Here is a 23,786-nt window from a genome sequence, read left to right as displayed (position 1 = left end):
CAATATTTTGTGTTTGGAAATTTCGAGAAAATATGCCCTATATGCTGGGTTTCGATTTACCGTTTGACCAAACAACCGAATATCCTTTTTAAAATTTCAATGCATGAGTTTTGGAAATCATGAGATGATTTTGGTATCGAAGGTTTGAAATATCGTGTCCTACGTGTTGGATGTGACATTTTATTTCTTCGAAACAAGAGAATCTTAATATCCACTTCAAGTTATCCAAACATTCATAAAAAGGGATCATATTTCAAAATTTATTTTAAATCTTTTCAATTTTTGACATTAAGACATTAATTAATCGATTAGGTACCAATTTTGGGCGTTACGAGGGTCCTAATCCTTCCTCGTATGTAACCGACTCCCGAACCCGTTTTCTCAAATTTCGTAGACCAAAATCGTTGTTTTAGTAAACCAAAATATTTTATTAAAATGACCAAACTTCTTGGTGATCCGATCACACCTAAACATAAAAGATTGGTGGCGACTCCCAATTTTTGTTTTCTTTTCAAAATATAAAGTCGATCCCCGTTTTTCAAAAAAAATGGTTTCGACAATAACGTTACATAATATAAATATTATAAACAATTATAAAAATATATATAATGAGATAGATAATTAAAATAAAATTGCCAGCCAATGTTTTCATAGTTTTATTTCTAAAAAATAAACTGAAAAATAAAATTACATAATTTTTCACCACAAGACATTCATTGGGTCTTCAACTGCCATCGCATCTTTTCCTCATCATGGATTTCTTTTGGAAAATTACATTTAAGTCCTATGTTCGTTTCCGGCTCACAAGAATTCTATGAATTTATAAAAAATATATCTCTACATGGAAATGAAAATCCACGGTCTATTTCCTAATAACCACAAAATAATTATATAACCAATATATAATATCTCATCAATTCCCATATATAACTCAAAACATGCATAAAATCTAAAAAATGTCACTTTCCATGTAATCAAATCATTCAAGAAGAAGAGAAATTTATTTTGATTATCTGTTTATACTTATAGATAGAGCACAACGTGGCTCTAATATCGATTCTTGGAAAAACGAGTTTAAAAAATGATGCACAAAATAAATTTAGGGAAAAACCAGAGTTTTTAAAATTTTTCCAAAACAAGATATTGGTTGTGATATCTAAAGTAATAAACACTTAATCAAAATTTTATCTTTTCAATTAGTCTAGAATGAGCGCTTTGACCGAGTAGTCTTCTCCAATATCCTTAAGCTCACGTCCGTCGACTGTGAGCTCGCTTCGAGTCAGAAAATTTTTCACAAAAACTACTAGTGGGGTAATTTTATAATTTCTCTAAAATTTTGGGTCAAGTTGTAAATCAGAAAAATATCTCTAGAAATTTTTTAGAATAATCTCTTCAGAGAATTTTTTCTCTACAACTTTCTCTTGAATTTAAGTATGTGTAAATAATGACTCAATGCTCTTTTTATATAAGGAGTGTTTAGAGAGTTCAACTATAATTAAACTTAATTACTTTAATATTAAATTAATATAATATTTATTAAGATAAATATTAGATTAAATTTAATATTAAATCTTACTAAAATAATAAAATATTTATCTTATAGATAAGCATTAAATTAAATTTAATATTAAGATAATAACTTTAATATTAAATTAATAAAATATTATTCAGATAAGCATTAAATTAAATTTAATATTAAAATATTAAAATAATATTATTTTTGGAATAAGTAATCTGAACTCAAATTTTCTGGTAGAGTCCCAGTATGAGTGTAACTTTTCCACTGCTCAACCACCAATAACCAATTGTCGACACCGCTGTGTCCAGTGATGCAGGTGCAATACCTTTACAACACCCTGAGTCAATTCGGCTACTGTCGATTCGGTTTAGGTCAATGATGACATGACTGATCCGGTTTAGTCACCGATTGAACCTTCGGCTCGGTTCGACCAATTTTTAGATCTTGGCCTCAGTTTTGGGCTCCTGACCAAATTTACGATCTCAAGTTCAATTTTCAAATTCAATTGCCACTAGGCCAATTGTCTAACATGAAAATTAACTTCAAAAAATATTATATTAATTTTAATTGATTTGATTAATTTAATTTTACTTGATCAAAATTAATTTTTTCAAAAATCACTTAGATTTTCTAAATTAATATTTCAAGAAAATTCTTTAATCAAATTCTCTAGTTGAACAATTCTTATGACCACCTAATTTAATTCCACGTCGAATAAATTGACTCAATTAAATTATTCCCAAAGTCATAGAATTTTCTTCTAATTCAAATGCAGTTCGATCGAGCTTTTGTTGAGCTAACGAAGGGACCAGTCGGACATATACATTTTGGCTCTAGCGATTGCAATTATGTCCAGAAGCATTGTTCTGATAATTCACAATTACTTAATTATGGAGTTAGTCCACAATAAGTATCATGATTGAAAACTCCTTATTGTATACTCTTTACGAAAGCAATTCATCAAACTATTTTGTCCAATGACCTCGTCATGTGTGTGTTACCCTCATATGATATCCTTGATTCCTTTGAGTTAAATCCGTTCACTCAATACAATCTTATTTTGTCTCATTGTCAGTATTGTGTCTTCTTAATGACTAATATGATCACTGTCAACAAATGACTTTGATAAATTGCTCGTTTGAGAACTAGCAAACTGTGGTCACATTCCATATTTATCAATCCATGCAATGCCAATGAGAGGATATCATTAACTCTTTAATTGAGCTATGAATTCCACTATTGTTAGTAAAACCATGCCATACACAAGTTATGTACCCAACATACCGGGTATGGGCTCGATCATCCTTAGAGCATAAGCCTCCACTTATTTCAAAGAACATGAGTTGCATACGCACGGTCAATGACTAACTCAGGATTTAGGTAAATCACACTATGAACATCACAAGTGAATTAACTCACAAACGGATTCAGAATTAATTTTTCTGGGTTCAGTCTAATGTATCATTCTACTAATGAATACATCTATGTCTTTACTCGTGGAGTCAACTACTTCGATAGCCAAGACTAGCCATCTCCCCAATTGGAATTGTAAACAACATAATAATCCTTATCAATATTTGAATCAAATGTTTACTTCGATTCTTTTACAGGATTATAGACTCATTTAGATTTTCTACTAAAGTAAGTTGTCTTTCTCACAATGTAAACATTTTTTACAATGCCACTTATCTTTAGTTTGAACTTTAGACAATCAATGAGCTAATATTTGCTTGTCACAATTTCGATATACATGCAAAATATAAAAGACATAAATACAAAAGACATAATAGTGAAATGTACTATTAACTTTATTTATTTATTTATTAATTGTTCAAATAAATTGAAATTAGTTACATGTTTACTACAATATGGGCATATTTCCTAACACATCCATTCTCCTTCGCAAGTCATTTTGGTGCAGATCTTCGATGTCTTGGGGTGTCGATGGGATAGTTTACCTAAACCCGAACTTTCGCAACACTTTTTCTGACTCGTGCATCTCCACTGTAACATACACTACCAATGGCAGGTTCACGTGCCATATATTAGGATTCACCAAGAATTCAGACGGGATGCATTCTTGAATTCTCGGATTGGAGTATAACATTCATTCAAACTATATTAGAATAATAAAAAATTTAATTATATATATTATTTATTTTTTAATCAACTATGTTACTATTATATAATTCAAATTTAAAAAATACATACCTTTGATTCCGATTGTTGGTTTAACAGATGCTATATATCTCAAAGCTCATCCAGTAGTCTCATGTAACTCGCCCTATAGTTCCACCTATTGAAATAATATGTTAACACAATAATTTAAAATTTTAAAAAAATTATTATGGTAAATATATTATCTAATGAATTTTACCTTGTTAAGAGTGGGAATATATAAGGGTGGTCTACTTGAGGACATAAATATTACAGTCGGTACCACGCCCATGATTGCAGTAGTAGTATGCAACCACTGATTTTAATTATCTATGGTTTCATCGCCCAACACATCTCCTGGTATAACATTGCCAACACGGTTGACCCCTAATTGAGTCCGTCTTCTTCTTTAAAGTCGACGAGTTTTAGCAGCCACCTTAAATGGACAAGATTTCATAACCTATCAAGCATTAGGAGACCCTCAATGATTATAAGGATGTATACCCGAACATGTTGTTCTCTTTCAACTTCTTTCGAATCCGCATCAAGCCCACCAAATTTTCTTATTAACCAATTCATATCTATCCAGGCTCTATAAATCGTTTTCGGAGCCCTCCCCAAAAGTTGCTTGCATACGTCTCTCCAATCGGCTTCGACAACTAACCCATTCATTATCGGCCCATCCACCGGTAATCCGAGCTGTAACTGTACATTCTCGAGAGTGATAGTACACTCACCGCATAAAAAATGGAATATGCATGTCTCAGGTCTCCACCTTTCCACCAATACACTTACAAGTGTGGAGTCCAATTTACACCCTTTACCCATAAAAGCCTCATGCAAAAATCCCGCATCTCTCAACTAGGGTTCGATTAAGGGTGATGGAATAAACGTCTCTAAAATCTAATATTTCGGCGATATGTAAAAAAAATACAAAATATTAAATTTCAATATAACAATAAAATATTTAAATTAAATTAGATTAAATATAAAAAATCTTCTTACTATTTGCAATTGATCGATCAAAATGTACTTGTCATCTCAATGGATTAGAGATTTTTCCATTACTAATTTCAAAAATAGGAAATAAATTGTAATAGAAAAATAATTTAAAAAATCTTAATACAATTTTAATAAAAAAGATAGTTAAGAGAGAAATAAAATTTAGCGAAAAATTAAGAGAGATTTGAGAATGTGAGAGAGATAGTTGAGATTGAATTGAAAAAATAAGAAAATTGTATGGGTTTATATAGAAAAGAGAAAGTAGTCGTTAAAAGGGGAATAGCCGTTCGGAGAGGTGACCATTGGGGAAAACGTTTCCAGCTGGAAGCATTTTCATGCAAATCAACTGAAAATGCTTCCCGCTAAAAGCGTTTCTATTATTTTGGCCCATTCCCATAATTTTTTTTTTTAAAAAATCTAATTTAATAATTTTTATAAAAAAATTAGGTATTTTTCAAAAATTTAGTAAAAAAAAAAATTTGGCGTAAATTAAATAAACTTTTTCTACTCATGTTTTTGAAGATCCCCCACCCTCCATTCTCACATCCAGTTTAGGCCTAAAACTCTATCGCGTCGTTGACTCATGAAACACAAAGTCTTCATTCTTTAGATTATAGTATTTGGTTTTTAGAGTCTAATTCTAAAGGTGAACTAAGAAGAAGGAGAATGTAGGGCAAAGAAGAGGATGTTAGATTGGGAGCCAACAAGTTTTTAGAGAGGCACCTTATTGATACTGTAGCTCAGACCCAAGATGATAGAAAAGCTTACACCGAAGCAGTAGCAGCACCATTTTATGAGCCTCATGAGTTGACCTCTTGGTCTTTTTACAGGGCGGGGATTGCTGAGTTCATGGCTACTTTCCTTCTCTTGTTTATCTCCATTTTGACTATTTTGGGAGTTGTTCAGGAAACAAATAGGTGCTTAATTGTGGGGTTTGAAGGCATCGCTTGGGCTTTTAGTGGCACCATATTCGTTCTTGTTTACTGCACTTTTGGAATTTCAGGTAACCACCCATCTCTTTATGTCTCTCTTTCTTTCCTTGGTTTGATGCAGTACGGTGACGGTGGTGGATAGGCGATCACATCAACCTGGTGGTGACATTTGGGCTATTCTTGGCAAGGAAACTAACCATGACAAGAGCAGTTTTCTACATGGTGATACAATACTTAGGATCCGTATGCGCTGCTGGTGCGGTTAAAAGGATTCATGGGGAACACAATCGATTTATATGGTGGTGAAATCAACTCTGTTTCTCCTGGTTACACCAAAGGAGATGGGCTTGGTTTTGAAATTATGGGCACCTTTATTCTAGTTTACACCGTCTTGTCAGCCACCAATGGCAAGCGCAGTGCCAGAGAATCCCACGTCCCTGTAAGCAATTTATGAGATAAGTGGTTCATGCCAAATTTATAGGATTGTGTAAAGGAGTGTGAGTTTAATTAACTTTGTGTTAGTGATGCTAGATTTTGGCACCCTTGCCAATTAGGTTCGTGGTGCTCTTGGTACACTTAGCCACCATCCCAATTACTGCAACCAGTATTAACCCTGCTCGTAGTGTTGTTACAACATTGTTGTACAACAAAAAGTATGCTTGGAAAGACCAAGTAGAGCCCAACCCCCCTTTCTAACTGCTTTTAACTTCATTAGTATTTTTATTGCCCTCCCAGAAAAGTACTAATAGATTAGAAACTATGTTTTAGTTTGGTTGCAGTGGATTTTCTAGGCAGATCCATTCATTGATGCAGCACTGGCAACTCTATACCACATGCTTGTAATCAGACCCATTCCTTTCAAATCGACTGTCAAGATTATGATATAAAGGAAGGAAAATCAAATTTTCTTTCATAATATGCTTGAGTGGGAGGGAGCCTTTTAAGCTTAAACATGGAGTGTTGGTGCTGATGGTCGATGCACCCATTTCAGAGTATTTATATATGTGATTCAAAATGTTATTTTCATTTACAGGCTACCATAATCTATGAAAGTTTATATTTATTACTGAGCTGTAAAAATTGGTGAAAAACAATACCTTTGCTGGAGATTTGGAACACAAATCTAGTTTTTGAATTGAAAATTATTGGGAGAAACTATAACACTCCATACCCTGCCTAGACAACAAGGCCAATACTAGAGAGCTACATAGAATATTTATCAAAACATAACTCTCGAAACTTAGTTTTTAAAGTCATCCAGAAGTTAAAGAAATTTAACACCATAAAGTTGAATATGAGGTTCACAATCTTAGTAAGTCGAATTTCCCCAATATTCTAAAAATAAACTACTAACATGGATAATAACAACAGCTAATAAATAACATGACCGAGCTCCCGATCAAGCCTTTGTGTTACCTGTAATTCAATCAACAAACAAAATGAATTAACAATGTAATGAGGAAACAATTACATATTCAATAGAGTTCAGAGTAAACCAATAAAGTTCCAAGTTTAGATTCTGAATCAGACTCAAGAGGCAATTTGTTCAATTAACAAACCAGAACAGACCAGACAGATAATGGGTCAAATCATTGTCTGATATAGAACAGATTAGAATAGATGCAATTATCCTACCTTCATCTGCTACACACCATCTCCAACCAGCCCAACACACCAAAATGAGTAATTAATACCCATCCAACCCTACACACCACATAGTGTCAGTATGACATGTTTCAGTAATTGCAGGCTAGCTACCAGATCAGATTATAGATACCGGTGATTTAATCACTAATTCATAACAGAGCACTTCCTTCTTTATACAAATTCCCACCCCAATACAGATGCAGACCTCAGATGACAGTAAACAAGGAGATTTATACGATCATTCAGATACAGTTTATACTTACACAGAATATAACAATCTCATTAATGGTTGTCACAGTCAACACGTATGCAGATATTCCATACTCAATCTCAGATCATACAATGTCAAATTATATAGTCTAATTTGGTTCATACGAACCATATGGAAGGCCTACATTCGTTTCAAATGATACTCGAGGCCTAAGGGAAAAATTTCAAATATTGATCCACACGCTTGTGTGGTTTCACACAGCCAGAATAGTTGGCTCGTGTGGTCCTAATTCACGAACAGTGAGTTACACGGCCTAGGCTCACAGTTGTGTCCTTAGCCCGTACGAACTCTGCACTAAACATTCCCACACCCGATCTAGACACACACTCGTGTCCTTAGCCCTTGTGTCTCTAATTCGTGAACAATGAGTTACACAGCCTACCACACGGCCTGGCACATGACCGTGTGGCCTCGACAGCCATATTTCCTAACATCTGAATTTTGCAGTCAAGTTTTCAAAACACTCCTAAAATAATTTGAAGTAGAAACAACGTAGAATCCCAAAGCCTAAAACAACCATTCAATATACTTGTAAAACGACCATTCAATATATTGGCTGCTGTAAAGCTGATCCATTTTCTCTCTCTCTTATCCACCACCTGTTGATAAAAGTTTGTACCCTTTCTTTTTTAATTTTTTAAGTGGGCTCTATATGATTTCTAGTAGAGGTGTGCATGGTCGGGTGCCTGGCCTACCAAGGCCTTAGAAAAATGGGAGGGTTTGGGTAAAAATATAGGCGAAAAATGGGCTTGGACAAAACGAGGCCTGTTTAAAAAGCGGGCAGAGCCTCAGTAAGAATTTTTGGCCGAGCCAGCCCGACCGATTTTAATATTATATATTTTTCCTTTTTATTTTTAATTTTAAGTAACTTTTCTCTTTTTTTTTCATTTTCGTTTAGTTCCTCCTGCTACTTCCTTCCTCCTTTATTCCCATTTCTAAGCAAGTCCCTAGCTCACCGCTATTTTCTTGCAGTTTGGGTCTTGTTTTGGTCTTTGTTTGGGTGTTGTTTTGGTACTATTTTGCTGCTATTTTTTGTCGTGTTTTATTGTTCTTTTACAACTATTTATTATGTTATATGTTGTCGTTTTAATATTATTTTAATATTGTAAATTTTTGTTTTGTTATTAATTTAGTTATTATTTTAGTTCTAATTTGTTTCAATTTTAATATAACTACTTTTTATTATATTTTTAATTTATGTATTATTTTAAAATTGTTTATCTTGTTTTTATTTGTTTTAATATTTGTTTTATGTTTTAAATGTATTTGAATTTTTATTTTTAAAGTTTTTATTTTATAAAAAATCAAAAAATATAACTGGCCGGGCAGGCCAGAACTCGGGCCTATCATTTTTTTCCCGGGCCGGGTTTGGACAAAATTCCAGGCCCATATTTCGGGCCGGGCTGGGCCCAGGCCTTGTAAACGGGCCTAAATTTTTTATGAGTCCGGCCCGGCCCAGCCCATGCACACCTCTAATTTCTAGACTTTACTGTCATGTAATATGCTTGTCTTTCACTCTTAAAATTTTGGAACCCTTTACTATTATTATTGTTAATTCTGCTGAATGAAATGGAAATAACCCTTTTTTACAAATAGTCGGTTTTGTCCAAGCATCTTTGTCATATATCAAAATAAAAGTAAAAAGTAATTATATAAACATACAAAAGCAAGTTGTTGGTAGAAGCGCCTGTAGCTCAGTGGATAGAGCGTCTGTTTCCTAAGCAGAAAGTCATAGGTTCGACCCCTATCTGGCGCGTTTTGAATCTTTATGTTTTGTTTGTAAAATGCACAATCGTTATTCAAGTAAAAAGAAACACTTTAACATTTTTAACACTCCATCTCCCCAAACGAGAGATTGAAAATATAAGGGAATATTACTTGGATTCAGGTTATGTGTGTAACGTGTATAACTTAAAATGTTTACTAATCATCCTTGCTGCCTAATAGCTTCCTGAAATCTCTTTATTCTTTCTTTTTCAATCACAAAAAATATATGTATTTGATATCTCTACCCTCAAACTTTGATTCTCAAAGCCATGATGGAACTTTATCTTAGCTTTAGCACTGTGGAAGGTCTCTCGGGGGTGGTACCACTGACTCGTTCGGTCCCTTCCCATTCTCAACCAGGAATGCCATCTTTAGCCCCCATGTTGTGTGTACTTCCAAATGGCAATGGAAAAACCACACCCCTACACAAAACCACCAACTCATGATTATTTTTCTTTTTCTTTTGTGTTCATGAATATTCAAACAAGCATTAAATAATTTTTATGGTCTGGTGGGTACCTGGATTATCTGCCCTGAATCTGATTGCGGTCCATCCTGCAGTGGGTACACTTATTGTGTTCCTTTCAACAGGATCAACTAGATTGTATTTCTTGGGATCTTTCGCTGGATTAAAATTTCCTAACCCTCTTCCAACTGCAAAGAAGTTAAATCCATGCAGATGGGTTGGATGGCTCTCTGGGGCTAACATAGAGTTCCCTTGAATCACTAGCTCCACTGTTGAATTATAGGCCAATCTGTAAACCCTGGTGCCATGCATTGTTTGTAGATTGGTTGGCTGAACACCGGTATAATCATAAGGCATCAAAGGTTTTCCAGGAAAATCATCGGTGAAAACCCCTTTTATGCCATAGTAATGTGCTTCAAGGATAGCAATGGTTGGCATGTCAAAAGTGATATTGTTAATAGCTGCAACAGCCCTAGAACCATTAGAGCATGTAGCACAAGGGTCAATCCCAACCCCAATGGTGAAAAGCAGTGAATGATCAACAGTTAAAGGAACATTTGCAGGATATTGTTTGGAATTCAGGCTTCGGAGAGATTCGGCAAAAACTAATGTCTTCCATGTTGCATTTACAGGAGGCATGGTGGTCACGGTAGTTGGAATAGAGGGAAGGGTGTTGTTGTAAATTAAGTAACCTGTTCCAGTGAAGGTGTCAACAGAAACAACGGTGTCCATGAATGGAGAAATGGCTATTACGTACTTTCCAATGCCGCTATCAGTTGTAAGAAGGGCGGTTGTGGTTTGGCCTGGACCTAAAAATAATGTATCTGTTTTGAAGGGTTTAGTGTAAGCTGCATCAACTTCAACAACAGTCAGATCGTGTCCAGCGATTTTGAAGAATAATTCATCATTTAGAGCTGCATTGATAACTCGCAGTAAATAGGTCTTGCCATTTTCCACATGTAAATTATATGCGCCTGCATTCACACATTCATTTTATTTTGATTAATCAATCAAATTTTTAGACTCAACAAACATAATTAAAAATTTGACAATTAACTTATAAGGATATATAGTAAAATATTTTAAAATAAATATTTAAAAAAAAAAGGGACATGTGGTAGCAAAAATAGAAATATTGTAAATGAGGTCACACAATATATATGGTAGGCAGAGACAAAACCAGGAGCAGGTAGATCTTGGTCTCGATATAATTTTTCTTTTAGTCTCTCTCAAAAATTAAGTTAGCTAAAATATTATAAAGAGACTTGTAAAATATATCCTATTTTGTTTTAATTTAAAATATATTTAAAATTAATAATAATTTATAAATATTAATAAATAAATAAATAAAAAGAACTCAAAGGCCTTACTGGTTAGATTAGGATTTGGATAAATATTTTCTTGATGTCACATAAAAAATTTGAGTATGAAAATATTAGATTTGGATATATGCTTGTTATTAATATTGCAAATAATATATAGATTTCCGGTAACAATTTTTTTTTCATCTAAAACAACAATTTAACCAAAGAAGCCAAAATAATAATAATAATAATAATAATAATAATAATAATAATAATAATAATAATAATAATAATAATAATAATAACTAAATTTATAATTACACCTAAAAATTAATACCATAATTAATGCAAATATATCTATTTTATTTATCGAAGAGGAAGAAATAAATTAAAATTACATTTAAACTTAAAATAATTACCAAATTTAATGTATAAAACTACAAATTCTATGAAAATAAATCAAATTAAAACAACAAACACACACAAAAAGTTAAACCAAAAATTTTTGGGAGAGCCTAACACATGATTTACATCTTTATGGCGAGGATTCACTTCTACTTTTAGTTTTATATTTTTTCATATTTTTATACTATTAATATTTTAATGATTCAACTTTCATATTTTATATTCTATTTATATAAATTATGCATGTCAATTTTGATGTAAATTAAACTTTTCAACTATTTATTTTATGTAAAAATTTCAATTGTTCAATAAATATTAATATATATAATTTTACTTAGCTATGATAGAAATATCGAAACTGTTCAAAATTTTACATGTATAATAAGTACAATTATATTAATAAATTCAATCGTTAAATTTTAAAATATTAATTGTACAAAAGGATATGAAAATGTGAAAACTCACTTTACTTTTACATATTCATCTATGCAAGTAGATTAGTCCTCTATTTTTATATATTAATTAATTTTAGAGGCTAAAAAATCAAATTTCAAAAACTTTGAGGTGTCCAGGTTCTAGCAGCCCCTACCTTTGCTATTATTTATATGGAATGTCTTTGATAAAAATAGATATATAGATGTATGTATTTCTTTATATAAGCCATTATAGTACCTCTATAGGAACAGTTAGGAACTGGCCCAGTGTGTCCATTAATTGTGTGTGCATCTGATACATTTGGAGCTAAACCAGTTTGGAGTGCCTCGTTGATCACAGCTTCCGTGTCTGATTTCCACCATTCCCCTAAAATTCAATCAACAACTTCCACTTTATTAGCATTTTACTCTCACAATATATACGTCAACTCAACTCAAACTCACCTAATACGATTACTTTTTGCTTATCAGGCTTGGGAAATGGGTAAGGAACACCTTTCTTTGGCAATATAACAATGGCACCATGCATGGTTGACCTCAGCCACGCAATATGTGCATGCCAAAGTAGTGTCCCTCTTTGTCCAGTAAGGGTGAAGTTGTATAGGTAGCTCCGACCCGGTTGAATCGGACACTGTGTGATATATGCTGGTCCATCCGACCACCCTGTTCGAAGTTGCCTCACCCCATGCCTGCAATACCATTACCAACAAACAAAGACAAAAGTCACCACACCAGGGTAGATTATTAGTTGTCAACTTCAATTGGGACCTATTTTCATAAACTTGCTTACCAGTGAATTGTAACATTGTCTTTAATAAGATTGGTGACATTTACGAGTACATTATCGTCCTCTCTTGCATAAAGAGTTGGCCCTGGAAACTTCCCATTCACTGTTACAATAGGCTTGGTGGCACAAAGCCTTGTTGTGTTTTTCAACACCACCTGGTCCCCAACATAATGAAGATAAATTTCATAATTTGTAAACATTTCCTAACGGAAAAATGAAAAACTTACAGTGAAACTGTAGTGCCGAATCTCAGACTGAACCGATGTTGGAGATAGAAGAGACACAAACAGCAACATCTGAACCCAAGACATAAACATATTTTCTTTCTATGTCTCTAAAACTCTTGTCTGTGTCTTCCAAGCTTGATATATTTGCAGCTATATTTAGAAGAAATAAATGTCTGACTGATATACTATTCCTTTAAAACTTTGATATATAAAGGACTCATGTCAATTTTACCTGGTTAGGTAACATAATTTACATCTGTATTGGAAATGGCAATTTAAATATAAATTTCTTTCTAGATGTCATGTTTGAAACTGAGCTAAAAAACTCAACTGAATTGCCATTTTTTTTCAACTGATTGATAGTCCTATCTGCACATCTTTCTCTATCTCTCAACTACATATATATAAATACATATATTTATCCTATTTTCAAACTCTTGTTTCTTCTTTATTGCAAATCACTTTGAATTTCGTGTAGCTTTAGGAAACCCTTTCTCCTGTACCTTTCGTCTGAATATTAAAAAAAAAAAAAAAGATTATGAAAATAACATACCATCTATCGACTAAGATTGTAATATCATATGTACCACATTGTTTATTACAATTCCATTTTTAATGGCAATGGACCCTATAGTTTTTTATATAAATTACTAGGAAGTAGGTATTTAGAAGGTCATTATTATTTGTCAGGGCATAAATGATTATCATGTTTTAGATAAGATAGATATACCTTAGTCTTAGTCTAACCCTAACTACTGAAATTGAGGTAAATTTGGGATTTTATATAAGTAGTAAATGTGGGTGTCAGATAACACCATCCCACTTTTTTCATAATCATCTGTCAATCATATGATTTTTAAAAAATTAATTTTTAATGGTATCATCTAACATATTAGTGGAACCAATATAAATTCTTGAAGAATATTTGTATTTTTTTTATGTACAAGAGAGTAAAGGAATACGAAAAAAAATAATTTTTGTAAGCGTCGCCTGAAAAAAAAAAAGCTTCTAAAATCAATGCAATTTTCGTAAATTTTTTGTAATTATTTGTATAAAAATCTGGTAAAATTCGAGGCTTAGTTTAAAATATTTGATGTAATTATTTTTAAGATACGAAATTAGTTCCCCATCTATAACTCCATTTACTTCATGTTCGAATCTTGTTTGTAAAGAAAAATAAATAAATTCTTAATGTAATTCAAATTAGGTTTTAAGAGAAATACACTATTTGAAGGAATATTCACCAACTTTAAAAGATCCTCATGAACAGTAAAACTAACATAGAAAGTACCTTACTTATACAATAAATAAAATTTATTATTAATTTTGAAAAGTGTCATTAAAAATGTGTTAAGAAAATTAAATTTTGAAGATTTTAAATATTTAGTATTGTTGTAAAATAATGTTATGAAAAATTAAAATGTTCATTTTAGACATTTAAAATAAAATGTAAGTTAATTTAAATAATATTTAAATATGAAATAAAAATTTTAAATAATTTAAAGCAATTAGTAAAATCATTCATAGAATTTAATTTCAATACATAAATCATATTTTTAATATTGAAATCACATATAAAGATAACATAAAGAATGAAATAGTTGACTAAATTGCAAAGTAAATGTGTCTTTATTATTATTACCTTGATGTCATGTTAGTATTATATTGGTATTAACAAGTATTCAACTTAAAATATAATAAAAATATTTTATTGTTAAAATTATAATATATGAAATATAGCTTTTAAATACTTTTTAGACAATTAATTTGAATAATACATTATATTTAAATAAATTTAGGGTTTAATATAAGTGTAAATGCCGGCAGAAATTAGATTGTATCCATCCAGAAATGTAGAAAGATATAGAAGGAAATAGGCTATTATGGTGGTAGGTAGTGGTCAATGCATTGATGTTGATAAATAAAAATAGAAAAGGTTACAGTTGAGAAATGGCTTTCAAAGAGAGATATATTATGGGATAAAATCAAAGCAATGGTCAGCTATTTTGAAACTTATGAGGAATTCTATTGCATGGGTGTTTTTACACTCTTCAATATAATACCTCAACCTGCCTACTCTTTCTTTTTCACCTTTTCTTCTTCAATGTGATGTCACAATTTCTGGGGTTTTTGTAAAACTTTCATATGTCTTCCAACATAACTATATTTTATTTTATAAAGGAAGATTAATGTACATACATTGTATATCCATATTTTTTATTATTATTTATATACCATGCATGTGATTATGTCAAAAATTGTATTCGGCCCTTTAAAATCCCCATATGCAATCTTGTATTCACCCCTTCATGACTATAATCCACACTGTCATAAATTTCTACTATTTTACTCCAAATTGCTCCTCATTATTTCTCTTTTACCTTTTCTTTTCATCAGGATTATAATAGATTGAATAAAAGCTTTTTGAAAATAGAGTTTTTTTAAAATTTATTACATATTCAATGATGTTTAAATAGGATTGGACTGTCCTATTAAATTAGCTGGACAAATAATTAATTGATTGGATTGGTTGCATAGGAATAAGTCAATTAGACCAATTTGAAGAATGGTAACAGATTGATTAAACCATTGATAGGTATAAATAAATTCATTTTTATGATTTTTTTAATAATTTTTTAGTTGAACCAGTGATCTGACCAATTCAACCACCAATTCGATTTTAAAAGCATTGTACTAAAATCTAAATATATTAATGGTTTTATAAATTATAATTATAGATCAAATGTTTAATTACAAAATCTATTAAAAATTACTAAATGATTTTATATATTATATATTAACTTTATCATTATTTTTAATATTATTAATAAAAAAGCTTTTACTATTTTTAAATTAAATTAGAAACAATATCTTAATAAGAATTTTTAAAATAATTCTAAAACTGATTAAAAATAATACATTTTAAACCATAAGTAAATTTAACTTTATCAAAGATTGAGTTTTAGCTTAATTGGCATAAGTATTATTGTCAATATAAAAGACATGGGCTTGAGTGCATTGAAGTGCATTATCCTCTTATTTATAGGTTAAGAAAAGATACTAGTAATTCTAGATATTATATATATATATATATATATATATATATATATATAATCAAAATTTATAATGAAATTATTAAAATAAAAAAGTTTTAAACAATTTTTTTCCAAAAAAAGTATAAACGGTTTTAAAACTGTCTTTAAGAAAAATCACCAATTTTAGTTACTTTTCAAAATATGTTTGCATATAATAAAATTTAATCTAAAATGTTAAAAATATAATAATATTATTAAAATTAAAAATTATAAAAAGAGTTTATATATCTTAAATGACCGGTGTGAGTTATTTTCTTTCTTTTAATTTTTTAACGTTGCTTGCTTCAATTTTATTAACATATTTGTTTGATGCTGTGTCCATTTGCAATCGGAATTTCTTTGATCCAGAACCACCTCCTCATCTTGTTGACTGCATAAACAATAATCAAAAGATTTAACTTATGATTAATTACACTATTTCATTTATAATTATTAGAACACTATAAATATTTGAAAATATTCCAACAACTTCCCCACATTTTCAAAATATTTTAGATTTTGATATTCTTGAAAATCAGTTTGCATAAATGAATGTGTCTTACAATTGAACCTTCATTTAGTAAAAACATGTTAAAGTTAATTGAAATTGCATGGTAGACTAAGCTATTTAGAGCGAGGAAGTTTACACTATTTAGGTTCCATTTGTTTCAACATAAAAGTTTTTATGGAAAATATTTTCAGTTTTTTTCAAGATTTGTTTCATGTAAAATAGGATGGTCAATGTAAAAAATTTTCCGGTCAAACTTAAAATTACTCCCTTATTCCTGTAAAATGTCATACCAATTTTTTTCCCGTAAGACATTTTCTAAACTGATAAAGCTTTGTTTACTGAAATTCCCCCATACCTGACCCGAAAATCAAGTCAAAGCACCAAGATGTTACATTCTCTACTACATTCTTCACCTATCAAATATTTTCTTATAAACTTTCATAACATTTCAATTCAGACCCTATCATAAAAGTTCAATATTCACTAATTAATCATATTAAATCAATTTTCTTTCTTGTTACATTTTAATCACATAATTTATCTCAATATCTTGTTTCACATATCAAATTTATATGCATTTCACTTCTATTATTTCTTCCACATATTTTCTCAAGTTTAACAATTTAGTCATTGTCATCATAAAAATTCCACATTTTTTCACAATTTTACTTTTTATGTATATTTTATCATCTCATAACACATTAATTAAACTTTTATCATAATTTCCTTATTCACATATTAAATTGTTTTACAGTTAAACTTTTGTACATTTTTCAATTCAATCCCTCTTGTCATGTAATTTATTTTTCACCATATAAGCACTTTAATCAAATAATTCATTATAATATCTTAATTCACATAATGAATTTTCATGCATATCACTTCTCTTATTTCAATTATAAATTTCACAAAAGTTATAATTTAATTCTTAACATCATGAATATTCATTATTTACTATAATTTCACCTTAACATCACTTTGCAATCAATTCACTACTTATCATAAATCTCAAATGGATGATTGTTTCATTGAAAACAATTTTTATGAAATATTTTCAGAAAATCTTTCAAAAAGAAAAAAAATTTACAGATTTATCTAAACACTAGAAAATATTAATTTTTCCAAAAGAATAAATCATTTTTCAAAAGCTATTTTCAATAAAACAAATGGAGCCTAATTATTCGCATCTCTCAACCTTACATATTTTATTGATGTGAATGAGTTACACTATCATCAATTCTGAAAGGGTCTTGTGTGACGATAATTTTGACTTTTAATGTAATAATAAAAGGGAAGAATAAAAAGAAAAAATCAAGACAACATAAAATGAGAGAATTTTTCATTTTATTTCTTGTGTATACATGGGTCTTTTATCATAATAGAATCCTTTTAAGTTACAAAAAGTAAATACAAACTTAATTGCATTATACAAAATTTTTGTGCGATTGGGTTGATACACACATATTATATTATTTAATGCGTTAATATTATGTAAGTGTTTGGTAGAGGTGTAAATTTTTACATCAGATTTTTTTATAAGCTAGTTGGGTGATATATATCACTGATGTGGAGGCAATATTCATTTAACACAGGGGGTTTTGTATCTGGTTTTATTTTTTTCAATTATACCCTTGTATAACTAAATAAATTAAAACTCTCATCTTTACTCTAAAATTTTTTGGATTGACCAAAATCTCACAAATTAAATAAAGTTTTTAACTTATACCAATACTCTAGAATGACATATTTTTATGTATTAATTATATGTTTATTTTGAGGATGATCCTACTAATTTGAGCTTTTGATGGCTTTTTATCTTACAGGGACTAAATTGAAGACAAAAGGAAATTTAAAGGTTAAAATTGTGAATTTAAAGTTAAATTGGGCCAACATTCGAAGTAGGAGAGAAGTGGTGCCAAAAATGCAAAGTGTGGAAGATTTTGGGAGCAAAAATGCAAAAAAAGAGATTTTATAGCACAATACTCTATTTAATTTTTAATTATATTAGGATAATTATTAAGGATTATTATTTAGATTTAGTTTTAGCTTTTACCTTTATTATCTTTATTTATTTGTATTTATTTTTTAGAATTTAATTAAGAATAGACTAGGTTTTTTAGTAATATAAATAGGGCATGGAGTGACAAAAATTTCACTCATCTTTTTTTGTAAACACTCTCTCCCTATAAAGTTTAGCCCTTTTCATATGTTTTTCAATAAAAATTCCCTTTCCATTATATTTATTTGTTTTTCCCCAAAAATCATGAGCCACTAAATCTATCTAGCCAAAAATTGTCAAAAAATCCCCAAAAGGGTTCGTGAGGCTTAGAATCCGTACTTAGCATTCTCAATGAATATTCATCGTTTTTCCGCATTACGGGACTGACGCTTCCGCCCATGTCCATTAAAAGGTGATCTTTTCAACGTGTACAAAGGCGGCCGCTTTGTATGTTTTGGGAAGGTTGCACAGTCGGTTTGTTAGCTTACTACATCAGAGGTTGGCGAGCCCAAGAGACAAAATGGCGTGGGATTGCCATTGAGAAATGATGATCTAGCATAAGATGATCCCACAAAAGCAATTGTTAGCTAGAGTCAGGTACCGCTAAATTGTAAGTCTAAATTCTTGGAGTTGGTGGTTGTAGGCGTCCTCTTCCACTATAACTGGCTTATTCTATTTGAGAAGGATCACCTAAAATTCGAGGATTGAACCCAAGGTGGATTAAAACAATCAGAGGCTGAAACCTCTCAATAAGAACACATTTTCCTCAACTCTATTTATTTCTATTATTTTTAATTTTCAAAATTTCAATCAAAACTTTTAATTCTGTTTTTATTTTATTTTTTTCCAGATCAAAAATTTTGATTCTATTTTTTCACTTTTTTTCCAAGTACGCAAGTTTTCTTGGGCCCGGTTCTGACTAGGATTTCGAGGAACAAGCAATTGTGCAAATCCGGTCCTTGAAGATTTAACCCTACTTCCCTTATACTATTATTTTTAATATTTTAGGGATAGAATTTTTTGGTGCTCTCAACGACCGCATCAAATTTTGGCATCGTTGCTGAGGACCGGTAATGTACTAATCTTATTCTTTGTTTCTTATGACCAGATCTGCTCCAGGTACTCTTGCGTTTGATTCAGAGATTGAAAAGACTGCAAGAGCTAACCAAACATTTGAAAGTTACGAAAAAAGCAGTGAGGAGTGGTTGGGACGAAGAGTAACCCATCGCCAGAAATCAGAATAGATGACGAAGTATAGTCTAAGGTTAACGAAAACCCTACTCAAACATTTGAAAGTAAAGTAGAAGTCGATTCCCTAGAAGAAGTGTTGCATGCTAGGGTTAACGAAAACCCAAATCTAGTACATCGATCGATGGCTCAAATGATTCAGCAACTGGTCGAAACTCCAACAGAACAACTGCCATTATGCATCGCGTATCCTACTATAGATACTGATTTTAAACTGAAGTCAGGTTTAATCTAGCTACTGCCAACTTTTCATGGGTTACAAAATAGAAATCCCTACAAATATTTGAAAAAGTTTTATATGGTTTGTCTTAGCATGAAACCTCAGGGGGTAACTGAAGATCAAATTAAATTACGTGCTTTTCCTTTCTCCCTAGCAGATTTTGCTAGATAATGGTTATTTTATCTACCCCCTGTATCTATTACAACTTGGGTTGATCTTTCTCGTTTGTTTCTCAACAGGTTTTTTCCAGCATCATGAGCGGCTGAGTTAAGAAGAGATATTGTTGGAATAAGACAAAAAGAAGCAGAGTCTCTTTACGACTATTGGGAGTGATTTAAGAAGCTGTGTGTGAGCTGTCCACAACACGGTATAATAGAACAATCTATTCTCCAATATTTTTATGAAGGCTTGAAACCCATAAAGATGAACATGGTGGATACTGCTAATGGAGGAGCATTGGTCAACACAACTCCCCAACAAGCAAGGGACTTGATATCCACGATGGCTGCAAATACTCAACAATTTTGAACCAATCCTGAACCCTCTAGAAAGGTTCACCAGCTAAGTAATTCAACCTTAAAAGATAAAGTTGAAAGACTTACTAATATTGTGAATTCTCTTGTTGTAAAAAAAATAAAACCAACTCGAGTATGCGGAATATGTGCTACATCTGAACATACAACTGATGTATGTCCCAGTTTGTATGATGATACTATGGCTCATTTAGATGCTATGGGAAATTTCCCTAGCCCACCACAGAAACAATATGACCCTTATGCTAATACCTACAACCCAGGATGGAGGGCCCATCATAACTTGAGTTATGGGGCCAATCCACGGTATAACTAGCCATACCAAAATCGGGTTCCACAACAGCCAAAAAATTTAGGTAATTCTTTAGAAACCATGGTTAATAAATTAGCAGCTAATATGCTTGATTTCTAATAGCAGATACAATGGTAAACTGTTGATTTCCATCATCAAATTCTACGGCAAACTCTTGATTTCCAAAAAGAAATAAAGGATTTTCAATAGAAAACCAAGGCGTCTATAAGAGAGTTGACCACATTAATTGAGAAAATAAACTCACAAGGGAAGTTACCGTCATAAATAGAACCTAATCCAAGACAACACACAAATGTAGTAACGTTACGAAGTGGAAAAGTATTGGAACCAATTCCTGACAGAAATCTTGGCCAAGATTTCGTCCAAGAAAATCCCAAAAATGACGAACAGGTCTGAACGAAACCTCCACTGCCCATAATTTAACCTCCATTTCTAGGACGATTGAACCAATGTTGGAAAGGTAAAGAGGATAAGGAGATTTTCGAAACATTTAGAAATGTCGAGATCAACATGCCACTGTTGGATGCCATCAGACAAATTCCTCGTTATGCCAAATTTCTCAAAGAACTCTACACCAACAAGCGAAAATTAACTGGTAATGAAAAGGTAAGCGTTAGTGAGAATGTATCTGCAGTGTTACAGCGAAAAATGCTAGCAAAATGTAAAAATAAGGGCATGTTTGCACTACTATGAAAAATAGGCCATTTGAGAATTAAGAAGGCTATGTGTGATTTAGGGGCCTCCATAAATGTAATGTATTTTTCTGTTTATGAATCACTTAACGCGGGTTTTTTGACGAAAATAATAGTTGTTATAATTCAATTGGCAGACAGGTTTATTGTGCATCTCGAAGGAGTCCTCGAGGACATATTGGTAAAATTCAATGGTCTTATTTTTCCTGCAAATTTTTATGTGATAAAAATGGAGGAAGATAGCACTCTTGGATCTTCAAACATCTTGTTAGGGCGACCTTTCCTTAGTACCGCTAACACTAAGATTGAAGTGCATAGTGGAACTCTCACGATGGAATTTGACAGGGGGATCGTGAAGTTTAACGTTTATGACATTATTAGTCACCCAAGTGAAATCTTGGACGTAAACCGTGTGGACATAATTGACTCATTAGTAGAAGAAACTTTTGAGTCATCTTATAGAGATAAATCTAAAATGATGTTTGATGATTTTGAATCTGTTAATGAATTATTGGCTCTTATGGATACTAAACTTCTACCTTCTGTTGTGCAAGCACTAGATCTAAAACTAAAACCACTTCCTGAGCATTTCAAGCGCGCATTTTTGGAGAATGATGAGACAATTGCCGACTTAAAAGGGATTAACCCCCTGATAGGCACACATAAGATTTTCTTGAAGGAAAATATGAAACCAAAGAAAGAGGCGTAAGGACGATTCAACCCAAATATGGTGGATGTGATAAAAAGAGAGATTTTTTAAGAACATAAGGATGAAAGAATTCAGCTGGAACGGCCCCAATACTAGTTAAGGCGTCAAGCTAGCGACGTTAAACAAGCGCTTGTTAGGAGGTAACCCAATTTTTATTTTGTTTTTTTCTTTTTATTTTTATTTTAATTTTATTATTTATTATTACTTTATTTTATTTGGATATTAATAAATTTCCTTTCTTTTATCTAGGTAAACAGAGGCAAAAATAAGAAGAAAAGGAAGAAAAAAATAAAAAAAAATTAGTATGGAAGAGCCCTTATCCTATCCCTATTCCAACCAGGAATAGGGCGCCCCTGCCCCATGACTACATAAAACCTGCATTCAAACACTCACCTTTAGCCAAACACCATTCTTATACACCTTCCAAACCCTAAAAATAAACTCATTTTTACACCAAAAATCTATCAGCCCCTACACCTTCTCCCTCACCCCTCCATCACCGATTTTCAGCCACCATGGTGAGAACACGAAGCCAAGCCATCGCCGCACGTGTCACCTACCCCATCGCCACCCCTCGCTGCTTCCCCTTCTTCTTCCCTTCCACACGAAACCACCGCGCCATCGCTCTCCTCTCCGTGTGCGCCATCCTCTCTGACAGTAATTATACAGGGCGTTCTTCTAAACTTTTTCCACCTATTTGTTTATTTTCTTCCACATTGAGGATAATATGTTTTAAGTAGAGGGAGGCATTCCTTATTATTTTTGTCATTTATCTGTTATTTTTAGTATTGTGTTGCTGTTACTGCTGCCTTATGCTCGTTTCTGTCCACATTTAATTTTTTAGAATATTCTGCCTCTTTTCATGCCCAATATTTTTACCAGGAATAGACTACTGTTTGACCTACAAGCATGATTTGTCTTCTGAAAAAATTATGATTTTGCTATAATTGATTTCATCTCCACTATTTTATTTATATTATGTTAAAATAATTATGATTAATAGAGTTAACCCTATTTTTCTTTTAGTAAAATTGATTAAGTCTAAATACAAAGAGGACACTTAATGTAACACCCCCTACCCGTATTCCGAGCCTAGAATAGGGTATGAGGCATTACCGAACTTAATATGATCAATCATGTAAAAATCAGCCATAAAATTTCTTCTAAATTAAAAACTTTCATACATCTGTTTAACGTCCCTTATATGGGCCTATGGGGCCCAAAACATACATTCAGGGTGGTTCGGGACCAAACTGTAAACATATGAAACTTTTGCAACACTTAGAAAATTTTTACACTTTGGAGAGTCACACGCCTATGTTTTGAACCCGTGTAACTCTCTATTTATAACTTCATCACCCTTGTCAGTCGTACACTTCATATAAATAACAAGAAATGTGTATGGGCTCATTTCTCATTAAATTTCTCATATATATACACAATTTCACGTTATGTAATCATACAACATATATCACCATATCTCTCGTAATCTAAATATATTTTATAACAACTTATCTTGATTTCATCTTGTTTCATATTTAAGCTTAAATAACCAAAGTATTTGAAATA

General features: G+C 31.7%; 1 protein-coding gene, 1 non-coding gene and 1 pseudogene across 2 annotated transcripts; 2 read left to right on the top strand and 1 right to left on the bottom strand.

Moving 5' to 3' along the window:
* The first annotated feature begins 5,344 nt into the window (after positions 1–5,344).
* Positions 5,345–6,765, top strand: LOC108451967 (aquaporin PIP1-2-like; annotated as a pseudogene).
* A 2,446-nt stretch (positions 6,766–9,211) lies between these two features.
* TRNAR-CCU (transfer RNA arginine (anticodon CCU)) lies at positions 9,212–9,284 on the top strand. Its single transcript has one exon. It is a non-coding gene; the product is annotated as a tRNA-Arg (tRNA).
* Positions 9,285–9,293: 9 nt separating this feature from the next.
* On the bottom strand, positions 9,294–13,297 carry LOC108452121 (laccase-22-like). Its single transcript, XM_017749871.2, has 6 exons — positions 12,919–13,297; positions 12,695–12,846; positions 12,349–12,593; positions 12,143–12,271; positions 9,815–10,735; positions 9,294–9,717 (listed from the first exon to the last, which is right to left on the bottom strand). The coding sequence occupies exons 1-6, from the start codon at positions 13,006–13,008 to the stop codon at positions 9,587–9,589; spliced, it is 1,668 nt and encodes a 555-aa protein (XP_017605360.2). The 5' UTR covers positions 13,009–13,297; the 3' UTR covers positions 9,294–9,586.
* Between the last annotated feature and the right edge of the window lie 10,489 nt (positions 13,298–23,786).

The sequence above is a fragment of the Gossypium arboreum genome, chromosome 5 (genome assembly GCF_025698485.1).
Source record: "Gossypium arboreum isolate Shixiya-1 chromosome 5, ASM2569848v2, whole genome shotgun sequence".
Taxonomy (NCBI): Eukaryota; Viridiplantae; Streptophyta; class Magnoliopsida; order Malvales; family Malvaceae; genus Gossypium; species Gossypium arboreum.
Note: the sequence above shows the minus strand (reverse complement) of the source record. Positions and strands in the feature narration are given on the sequence as shown.

Coding starts and splice junctions, on each gene's coding strand:
- LOC108452121 (XM_017749871.2), bottom strand. CDS start 13,008: ATGTTTATGTCTTGGGTTCAGATGTTGCTGTTTGTGTCTCTTCTATCT. Junction 12,272..12,348: donor GCAAAAAGTAATCGTATTAG/GTGAGTTTGAGT, acceptor ATTGAATTTTAG/GGGAATGGTGGAAATCAGAC. Junction 10,736..12,142: donor TCCTAACTGTTCCTATAGAG/GTACTATAATGG, acceptor GTGTGAATGCAG/GCGCATATAATTTACATGTG.